General features: G+C 40.3%; 1 protein-coding gene across 1 annotated transcript in view; it reads right to left on the bottom strand.

The window, feature by feature from the left end:
• Positions 1–2,210: 2,210 nt before the first annotated feature.
• Positions 2,211–11,464, bottom strand: part of LOC124717166 — a 55,778-nt gene continuing 46,524 nt past the window's right edge. Inside the window, exon 4 of the mRNA XM_047243936.1 lies at positions 2,211–2,474. Within this exon, the coding sequence (XP_047099892.1) occupies positions 2,471–2,474 (4 nt within the window). The 3' untranslated portion in view covers positions 2,211–2,470. The remainder of the gene's footprint in view (positions 2,475–11,464) is intronic.

Here is an 11,464-nt window from a genome sequence, read left to right as displayed (position 1 = left end):
GTGTTCACTATGCTGTTTGTAGTAGCTTACCTGCACTTCTATTTTTTTATCCATTATTAAACCTACTCCTGCATTACCCCTATTTGATTTTGTATTTGTAACCCTGTATTCACCTGACTGGAAGTTTTGTTCCTCCTGCCACTGAACTTCACTAATTCCCACTATATCTAAGTTTAACCTATCCATTTCCCTTTTTAAATTTTCTAACCTACCTGCCTGATTAAGGGATCTGAAATTCCATGCTCCGATCTGTAGAACGCCAGTTTTCTTTCTCCTGATAATGACGTCCTCTTGAGTAGTCCCCGCCTGGAGATCCAAATGGGGGACTGTTTTACCTCTGGAGGACGCCATCATCATTTAACCATGCAGTAAAGCTGCATGCCCTCAGGAAAATTTACGGCTGCAGTTTCCCATTGCTTTCAGCCGTTCGCAGTACCAGCACAGCAAGGCTGTTTTGGTTAGTGTTACAAGGCCAGGTCAGTCAATCATCCAGACTGTTGCCCCTGAAACTACTGAAAAGGCTGCTGCCCTCTTCAGGAACCACACATTTGTCTGGCATCTCAACAGATATCCCTCCATTGTGGTTGCACCTACAGTACAGCCATCTGTATCGTTGAGGCACGCAAGCCTCCCCACCAATGGCAAGGTCCGTCCATGGTTCATGTGGTGGGGGGGGGGGGGGGGGGGGGGTGCGGGGGGGGGGCGGCGAAGGGGGGGGCAGGGGGAGGAAGTGAGTAGGAGCAGGAAAAGATGAAATGCTTTGGTACTGCATTTAAATTGAAATCACCTTTACTATAGAAAGAATTAATTACATTAGGCTTACGTAACTTTGGATGAGATGAGCATGTAGGTGCGAAGCCATACATCAAGTTACAATGGGAAAATATGTAATGGCTTGCCCACTATGAAATAGTAATAATGTTGCTTGGTCGGCTACTCGGAATCAAATGGGCTGAATCTGGAGCGGCGCTCGTAGAGCTGCACAGTGCCAGCTAGAAGGCGCTGTCGTCAGTATCATAGTGCCAATCTAGCAGAGCGCACTGATGTTTTTGTATCATAGCTATCGATACCACAATGTGGGTTATGCTAATCAGAATAATAAAAATGAAAAGCAGCGAATTTTGGTGATGAGGCTTGGTGGATTGGGTTAGAGTGGGTCACCAGTGAAGGGACAGTTTATGTTCCCTTCTATATGATAAGGGGCATACATGACTAAGCAGTGTGCAAGTTAAAGAAGATGACAATATATGATGGGACATGCTGGAAGAGCCGTGCGGCCTGGTTCTGACATATTATACCTAAAAGCTAATGACTACAGTAAAATTCAATGAGCTAATACCTCTTAATAAGGAGTGCGCTTGTTTGGGATGGAGACTCTGGACAGGACACACCACAAATGGCCTTTGTTCGATGTCCTCTGGCGGCATGGGGAAACCTATTTCTATAGTGTGCTTGGTGGCAAAGGGGTGCCAAAGTGGTCAGGGATAGAATTGTAATAAACCCGCCTGATACGCCTGGTGTGCACTGGACTTCACTACACTATTTCCACTATGCTGCATACAGTATTCCAATTGCTGATACCGGAAGGACAAACAAGACATTTGGCAAGCACCTCAAGGAAACGCATATGAGGATGTGGTGCAGAAAAACACAGTAGCACTCCTCTTGTTAAATGAACTATGATAGGTCACTGACACTGAACGTAGGATGAGAATTCTGCGGTTTACACATACAACAGAAAAATGTGGCAGGTGATGATGCAAGCCATGTGGTGTTGTGTGGGCGAGCTGCCAAGAGCATGGCTGGGGGTGTTTCCTCATCGGAGTAGAACAAGAGATACTTGAGCGACAGTTCGGTGTGCTTCACATCTGGAAAGCACGGGTGTCTAAGTTCTCCCTCTGGCAAAAGTGACCAGTGGAGATGTTGGGGGCCTGGTTTACGATCTGCACAGCCCATCATTTGCTGCTACAGACGGAGTTGCAGTGTTACATGGCTTTATACTTAATTACAGACTTACTATTTTATCAGTTGATATGTTTTCACCACGTAACGTCCGCTGCTTACTCCCTTCTTCATTGCTGAGCGATGTATCACTTTTCGTTCTGACGCCGCAACTCTTCCTTTCCTATATCTTTACTACTTTTTATCTATATAAATGATGAACTATTGGTTTTGCCATTTAACAACTTTTTAATAACTGTGGAAGTATTACAGGCATCGGGTCCCACCTAATGTGTCACCCGCCTATACGTTTTACATGAACCTTCTAAGACTCGATCGATCTGTTTACAAAGAGGAAGCAGAATCTCTCTCTGCCTTTGATGCTGTCCAACAACGACCTAGGAAGCTTGACGCCCTCATGGCCCAGGCTCTTCTGTGGCTCGCGGTAGTTTGCAGCATTCATTTTATTCCTTGCCCACCTGCCGCTACGTCGAACTTTCGTGGTGATCGTTGGGCAACGTCTTCCACGTTATCTGCAACATAAATAAACTTTCTTCCCACAGTATTTCTGTAAACCCAAAAACAAACTGAAAGAACATAATAATAATAACTGTTCTTACAATTATTCGTATAAGTCTTGGTCGATTTAATGAGGGGTGGGACAGGCCTAAGCCTGTCGATCGAAGGAGTCGCGAAAGACTCTACTTGAAAATGGAAATGCTAACTGATGTAATGAGGAAAAGAAGACTACAATTTTATGGACACATACACCGAATAGATACTAACAGATTAACCAAGAAGATCTTCAACTTAATAAACCTTAATAAACAGCTACAAATAAAAACATACATGGTTCACTGAAATTGACAAAGGTATGAAAAACACAGGAATTGGAATGGACATAATAGCTAACAAAACACTTTTTAAAAAAGCAACACAAAAGACAGGATTTCAGGAAAGAAAGTGGTCTGCAAAAGAAAGAAAGTGGACACTGGAGGAAAAGGAGCAACACTCTCAAAGAAACCAAAGTTGATTTATTGTACCCTCCGAAAGGGTTATTATAATAAATAAATAAGATGAAAGAGAGTTTAGTGAATGTGGACTCTAAACTGCATGCCTTAAGAGCTATGAGGACTTCACCTTTGCTACTATGAAGCAAATTGCTTTTACTGCAAGTTCCTCGCTTTCCTGAAGAGCTATGACCTATTGTTCACCTTCAGTAGAACAGATTCATTTCACAGTATCAAAGATGAAGGGGTGCTCGTGGCTCTTAATGTATGCATTTTTGGAGCACATGTTTACTAGACTTTTCTTCTCCTTGTTATATGAGGAATCCATCCAAAGATTTTCCATCAAGTTTTGCAACACCATGTATATTGTGGTTGTTGTTTGAAAATACAATAAATCTAATTTCTTCCAGAATGCCCTTTAACCTGCTTTCCTCTTCCTTGCAAAGATTCATTGATGCTGCTAATATTATGATCATCATTCTGCAGGTGTGCAATAAATGAAGATTTCTAGTGCTTGCTTATGTTTGTGTGCTCTCTGAATCTGGTGGAGAAACATCTACTTTTTTGCCCCACACAGAAATTTTCACATTCACCACATTTGATTTTATAGGTTACATATTATGTAAATGGTTTTGTTTTGTGGGTGGTGTGTCTCATTATCATCCCTACTTTATTTTGCACAAACAACAAAGTAGGGAGCACACAAACATAAGTGAGAACTGTAAATCTTCATTTAGTGCACAACTACAACACTACAATCATAATACCAGCAGCACGAAGGAACCTTTAAAGGTACTACATACTGTAGAGAAAGGCAGGCAGATTAATGGACACTCTAGAAACAATTGAGATTTATAGCTCCTTCCAAGAACGACCATGATACAGGGTGAACATTAACAAAATTGCAGGGATGGATTCCTTACTGGAAATGGAGGAAAAGAGCCCTGTGAACATGTGTCCACAAATGCATTGTTGCCACAGTAGATGGCACAGACGAATGACAGTTCCTCTGATTACATGCCGTGTGTTCCTTGTGTGTTGTAGGTGACAAGGATAGTAGCGGCTGTCATGCGGGATACAAGTAACCGTACTTTGGCTATTGGCAGACTGCTTGCCTGGAGCTTGTAGTTGGGTTTGTCTCAATATCCTGTAGAACCCGGTCCTCCAGGTCTTGTGTACGCACAGTCTGCTACCTCCCTGCACGTTCATCTGTCTGAAAGGACCATCGATCACACAAATACCCAAAATGGGCTTGAAATGTTCTGAGATGTGGTTGGCGTTTGTGAGGGTAGTCATTTTCATACAGCCGTACTGCCTCTCGACCATTTCCGCCTTCTTGGCCATATACGAACACCATCTCGGCATGTTCCCAACATGAATACCGGACCATTTGGCTGCTTACAGTACACTGAATCCATCACATAGTCTGCGACATGCAAGGAACATATGGCATGTGGTCAGAGGAACTGTCTTCTGTCAGTGCCATCTACCATGGTAGTGATGCACTTCCGGACACATGTTCATAGGACCTTTCCTTTTTTCCTCCATTCTCAGTCAGGAATCCATCCCTGCTGTTTGACAGTTTAACTAATGCTGAGCCTTTATATTCTTAATGAACAAGTAGACCTCAGAAATAAAACTTTTCGCAACTGCTTTAGACATTTACTCTAATGCATTATAAGTGCACACTTTTGGACATGTCAACCATTCAAGATATACACTATTCATTCAAAATTACACTACATAAAATGTATTGTCATAATTGCTAATTGACTAGTGCCATTGACTGGTTGCTTTTTGATGCATATGCATTGTAATCTCTGTCCAACATCAACCTGCATGTCAAAAATCTCATAAGTACGTGAATGTCAACAAACTACAAAATTAGTTCTAACCCCATTTTATATTGTTGTCAGTACATTGTATTATGTTTTGCAGATGCTTAAAAATGGTGTAAATTCCATTATAACAGTTAAAAGCAATACAACACCATTTTTAAAGTAGTTGTTTTGTCTGTAATCCACTCTAGTCACCAAACTGACAATTCCTTGATGCCTAAGAATGTATCCCATCTAAATATCCCTTCGCTTTCTGCTGGTAAACCTTTTATGGTATAAGGTTGTGGTCTGTTCCTAACATTTTGTCCAGAACTGCACTGGGCATCTTCGGTGGTGTTGCTCCTCCATTGAGTCTTGCTGACTGGTGGGTTGGATGTCTGAGAATGACATATATATTACAGAAATGGAGCATGGCCAGAGTCACACATGATCTTTGACAAAGATAAAACTTAACTATCAATTGTCATCTTGTCAAAAAAAAAAAAAAAAAAAAAAAAAAAAAAAAACAGTTTAGTGACTCAGCAGAGTTACTGTCCATATCCCGCTAAGTTTCATGGTCTTTTCTTACCTATTAACATTATTCCTAAGTGTATATATTTCAATGGCTTCTCTACATAGCTGTGGATAATAGTTCACCATCTTAGACAAAATTTTAGTTTCAGAAAAGTTGACTGAAGCACAGCATGAAGTTTCTTGAAACAAAAATTTTATCTATGACAATGTAGTAGTAGTAGTAGTAGTAGTAGTAGTTGTACATTTGCATCTACATCTACATCCATACTCCGCAAGCCACCTGACGGTGTGTGGTGGTCTCTTCGCGAGATATACGTAGGAGGGAGCAATATAGTGCTTGACTCCTCGGTGAAGGTATGTTCTCGAAACTTCAACAAAAGCCTGTACCGAGCGTCTCTCCTGCAGAGTCTTCCACTGGAGTATATCTATAATCTCCGTAACTCTTTCGCGATTACTAAATGATCCTGTAACGAAGCGCACTGCTCTCTGTTGGATCTTCTCTATCTCTTCTATCAACCCTATCTGGCACGGATCCTACACCACTGAGCAGTATTCAAGCAGTGGGCGAACAAGTGTACTGTAACCTACCTCCTTTGTTTTCAGATTGCATTTACTAGTAGCAGCTTTATTCATCCGTAGGTCTCTTTTTACAAGGATATACGACATGTCAAAGTATTTACAAATTTAGACCAATTTAAAATAAGCTAATTCGTATACACATATATTTACACACTTATAGTTAGAGACAATCATTAGATTTACTCCTGGTATACAATACTATTTTTACAAATAACTTATTAAATAATGTAATGCCAGTGTTCACTCATACCTCATTATCAGTCACTGCACACACTATATGTTCATTGTTTCATAACATGAACTATAAAACATAGGGATAATTTCCATGGGAATGAAGAAACAATGAAACTTAGCAACATATGGACAGTGGCTCTCCTGAATCATTAAACAGTTTGTTATCTTTGACAAGACAACAATCAATAGTTAAGTTTTATCTCTGACAGGATCATCTCTGCTTATCACACGTAACTCTGGCCACGTACCCTTTTCTACAGCGCATATGTTGCTCTTAGATGTCTGATCCATGAGTTGGTAAGACTCAATGGAGGAGCAATGCTGTGGAAGATGTCCAGTGCAGTTCTGGGTGAAATGTTAGGAACAGAAGAGTTTCATGGAAGGTTTACCAGCAGCAATGTCATTCAGTCATGAAAGCCTTCATTCTATTACCCCTTCATTTACTCAAGTTGTGCCACAAAGCTCTTTTCTACTAAATTGAAATCAGTTCCTTTCAATTAGTTATTCCATCTACCCATGTAATATTCAAAAATTTTCAGGGACACTACATACCAAAGCTTCTAGTCTCTTCTTGCCTGTTTCATCTAAAGTTTATGTTTCACTTCTGAATAATGCTCCACTCCAGACAAATAAAATAAAAAAGACTTTCTAATGGTAAAATTTACATTCAATGTTAATATTTTCTTATTTTCAGGAAGGCTATTATCTATTCTACATTTTACATTCTCTTCAGTTCTACAGTCATCAGTTATTCAACTGCTCAAATAGCAGAACTCTGTTTACTACCTCTAGTGCCTCATTTTCTAATCTAATTCCCCATCCTCACCCCACCAGCACCTGGCTACACTTCATTACTCACATTTTACTTTTATTAACATTTGTCTGACAACCTGTTCTCAACATACCATCTGTTTCGTTTAACTGATCTTCAAGTACTTTGCCAAAACTTAAAATGATAATATTATCTGACAATTATGCACTTGCCTCAGTTGCCAAAATTTTGTTCTTTATTTTGAACTTCTAATGATGCATTTTGAGTTACCCCCTCATCAGAGCATTTCACTGTAATGAATATTTCTCTATTTTGTCTCACACTGAACTCTTATGCCACAGTTATGATGAAGGGGAAGCCCAAACATGTCATGAGAAGTTGAAAATACAGAATAATTTTTGGCGACCAATACAAGTGTATAATCATTAGTGTCAACACAGTCACAGATCTCTGAAAGACTTCTTGTCTAAGGTGATGAAATATTTGCCTCACTGGATATATGCAGATGTAAAACTGTGGTACATTTCTATACGTAACATTATGCTTAGTGTGATGAAAATTAGGTTCAATAAAATATGTTTATCTAATGGCGTTACAGCTTCGAAATTTACCCTAAAGGTGTCTCTAGTACATGTTACACTGTATTCTTATGCCACAGATCTGGTGGTGGGGTAATCTAAAACACATCATCAGAAATTAAAAATAATGAAAAAATTTTGGTGACCATGACATGTGTGTCATTAGTGCCATCATGGTTGCAGATTTCCTCAAAGACTTCTCATCTAAGGTGATGAAACATTATCTGAACAATATGAATATAAGTGTTTCATTATCGCAGTGATAGAACACATTGTTGTGCAAGGAAGAGTTGCTATTCACTGACATTATTTGAAACTGTCTTAAATACTGCTTTGAATGGAAGCAGGTGTATGAGAAACACACACACATGGTAACACAAGAGATGTTACAGTGGAGACCTCCCCCATTATTAGGTATGCGGAATAAGAGTCACTTATTGGTTTAAATGGCTCTGAGCACTATGGGACTTAACTTCTGAGGTCATCAGTCCCCTAGAACTTAGAACTACTTAAACCTAACTAACCTAAGGACATCACACACGTCCATGCCCGAGGTAGGATTCGAACCTGTGACTGTAGTGGTCGCGCGGTTCCAGACTGTGGCACCTAGAACCACTCGGCCACCCTGGCCAGCAGTCACTTATTGAAAATTAAATAAAATATAATACTGATTCTACTTTTTGGAACAGCAGCCATTTAACTGTGCTAATGATGTTACTATGTTACTGAAAGGAGGTCCCATCATCTTCAGTATGTCAATACAATCGTGTTGGGAATTCTTACAGCACAAGCTAGTAATGGACATAGGAGTATTTACCTAATCAGCAAATCACTGAAGGATTGACAAAATGTAATTAAACCGTATGGACCCAATACCAGAAGTAACACAAACCAAGTTTTATTTTGGAATGAAATTTTCACTCTGCAGCAGAGTGGGTGCTGATATGAAACTTCTAAACAGATTAATAACACTTGAATTCAGGATCTTTGCCTTACCAGTTTTGCACGAGAACTTCTGTGAGGTTTGAAAGGCAAGATATGACATACCGGTGGTGGCAGTAAAGCTGTGAGGATGGGTTGTTACTTGTGCTTTGGTAGCTCAATCACTTCCCCGCAAACGACAAAGGTCCCAAATTCGAATCTCGTGTGCTTGTGCTCCATCTCTAATGACCTCGTTGTCGACGGGACGTTAAACAGTAATATTCTTCTCCTTGAATCTCGCTCCAGCACATAGTTTTATTCTGCCTGGAAGTCTCAAATTTTATTCTGCTTCCACATGAAGAGATTCACAATAACAGTGAATGTAGTATGTTGTTGTTGTGGTCTTCAGTCCTGAGACTGGTTTGATGCAGCTCTCCATGCTACTCTATCCTGTGCAAGCCTCTTCATTACCCAGTACCTACTGCCCGCCTACATCCTTCTGAATCTGCTTAGTGTATTCATCTCTTGGTCTCCCTCTACGATTTTTACCCTCCACGCTGCCCTCCAGTACTAAATTGGTGATCCCTTATTGCCTCAGAACATGTCCTACCAACCATTCCCTTCTTCTCGTCAACTTGTGCCACAAACTCCTCTCCTCCCCAATTCTATTCAATACCTCATCATAAAATAACTGATGATGGTCGAAGTAGAGAGGATATAAAATGTAGACTGGTAATGGCAAGGAAAGCGTTTCTCAAGAAGAGAAATTTGTTAACATCGAGTATAGATTTAAGGGTCAGGAAGTCGTTTCTGAAAGTATTTGTATGGAGTGTAGCCAGGTATGGAAGTGAAACATGGACGATAACTAGTTTGGACAAGAAGAGAATAGAAGCTTTAGAAATGTGGTGCTACAGAAGAATGCTGAAGATAAGGTGAGTAGATCACGTAACTAATGAGGAGGTATTGAGTAGGATTGGGGAGAAGAGAAGTTTGTGGCACAACTTGACTAGAAGAAGGGATCAGTTGGTAGGACATGTTCTGAGGCATCAAGGGATCACAAATTTAGCATTGGAGGGCACCGTGGAGGGTAAAAATCATAGAGGGAGACCAAGAGATGAATACACTAAGCGGCTTCAGAAGGAAGTAGTTTGCAGTAGGTACTGAGAGATGAAGAAGCTAGCACAGGATAGAGTAGCATGGAGAGCTGCATCAAACCAGTCTCAGGACTGAAGACCACAACAACAACAACAACTTCCTCATTAGTTATGTGATCTACCCATCTAATCTTCAGCATTCTTCTGTAGCACCACTTTTCAAAAGCTTCTATTCTCTTCTTGTCTAAACTATTTATCATCCATGTTTCACTTCCATACATGGCTACACTCCATACAAATACTTTCAGAAACAACTTCCTGACACTTAAATCAATACTCGAGGTTAAGAAATTTCTCTTCTTCAGAAACGCTTTCCTTGCCATTGCCAGTCTACATTTTATATCCTCTCTACTTCAACCATCATCAGTTATTTTGCTCCCCAAATAGCAAAACTCCTTTACTACTTTAAGTGTCTCATTTTCTAATCTAATTCCCGCAGCATCACCCAACTTTCTTTTGACTACATTCCATTATCCTCGTTTCGCTTTTGTTGATGTTCATCTTATACCCTCCTTTCAAGACACTGTCCATTCCGTTCAACTGCTCTTCCAAGTCCTTTGCTGTCTCTGACAGAATTACAATGTCATCAGCAAACCTCAACGTTTTTATTTCTTCTCCATGGATTTTAATACCTACTCTGAACTATTCTTTTGTTTCCTTTACTGCTTGCTCAATATACAGATTGAACAGCATCGGGGAGAGGCTACAATCCTGTCTCATTCCCTTCCAAACCACTGCTTCCCTTTCATGTCCCTCGACTCTTATAACTGCCATCTGCTTTCTGTACAAATTGTAAATAGCCTTTTGCTCCCTGTATTTTACCCCTGCCACCTTCAGAATTTGAAAGAGAGTATTCCAGTCAAAATTGTCAAAAGCTTTCTCCAAGTCTACAAATGCTAGAAACGTAGGTTTGCCTTTCCTTAATCTTTCTTCTAAAGTCGTAGGGTCAGTATTGCATCACGTGTTCCAACATTTCTACGGAATCCAAACTTATCTTCCCCGAGGTCGGCTTCTACCAGTTTTCCATTTGCCTGTAAAGAATTCACGTTAGTATTTTGCAGCTGTGACTTATTAAACTGGTAAGTTCGGTAATTTTAACATCTGTCAACACTTGCTTTCTTTGGGATTGGAATTATTATATTCTTCTTGAAGTCTGAGGGAATTTCGCCTGTCTCGTACATCTTGCTCACCAGGTGGTAGAGTTTTGTCAGGACTTGCTCTCCCAAGGCCATCAGTAGTTCCAATGGAATGTTGTCTACTCCTGGGGCCTTGTTTCCACTTAGGTCTTTCAGTGCTCTGTCAAGCTCTTCACGCAGTATCATATCTTCTATTTCATGTTCATCTACCTCCTCTTCCATTTCCATAATACTGTCCTCAAGAACATCGCCCCTGTATAGACCCTCTATATAATCCTTCCACCTTTCAGCTTTCCCTTCTTTGCTTAGAACTGGGTTTCCATCTGAGCTCTTGATATTCATGCAAATGGTTCTCTTTTCTCCAAAGGTCTCTTTAATTTTCCTGTAGGCAGTATCTATCTTACCCCTAGTGAGATAAGCCTCTACATCCTTACATTTGTCCCATAGCCATGCCTGCTTAGCCATTTTGCACTTCCTGTCGATCTCATTTTTGAGACGTTTGTATTCCTTTTTGCCTGATTCACTTGCTGCGTTTTTGTATTTTCTCCTTTCATCAATTAAAGTCAATATCTCTTCTGTTATCCAAGGATTTCTACTAGCCCTTGTCTTTTTACCTACTTGATCCACTGCTGCCTTCGTTACTTCATCCCTCAGAGCTACCCATTCTTCTTCTACTATATTTCTTTCCCCCATTCCTGTCAATTGTTCCCTTATGCTCTCCCTGAAACTCTGTACAACCTCTGATTCTTTCAGTTTATCCAGGTCCCATCTCCTTAAATTCCCACCTT

This window comes from Schistocerca piceifrons, chromosome 9, assembly GCF_021461385.2.
Source record: "Schistocerca piceifrons isolate TAMUIC-IGC-003096 chromosome 9, iqSchPice1.1, whole genome shotgun sequence".
Taxonomy (NCBI): Eukaryota; Metazoa; Arthropoda; class Insecta; order Orthoptera; family Acrididae; genus Schistocerca; species Schistocerca piceifrons.
This window is presented reverse-complemented; position numbering and strand designations above follow the sequence as displayed.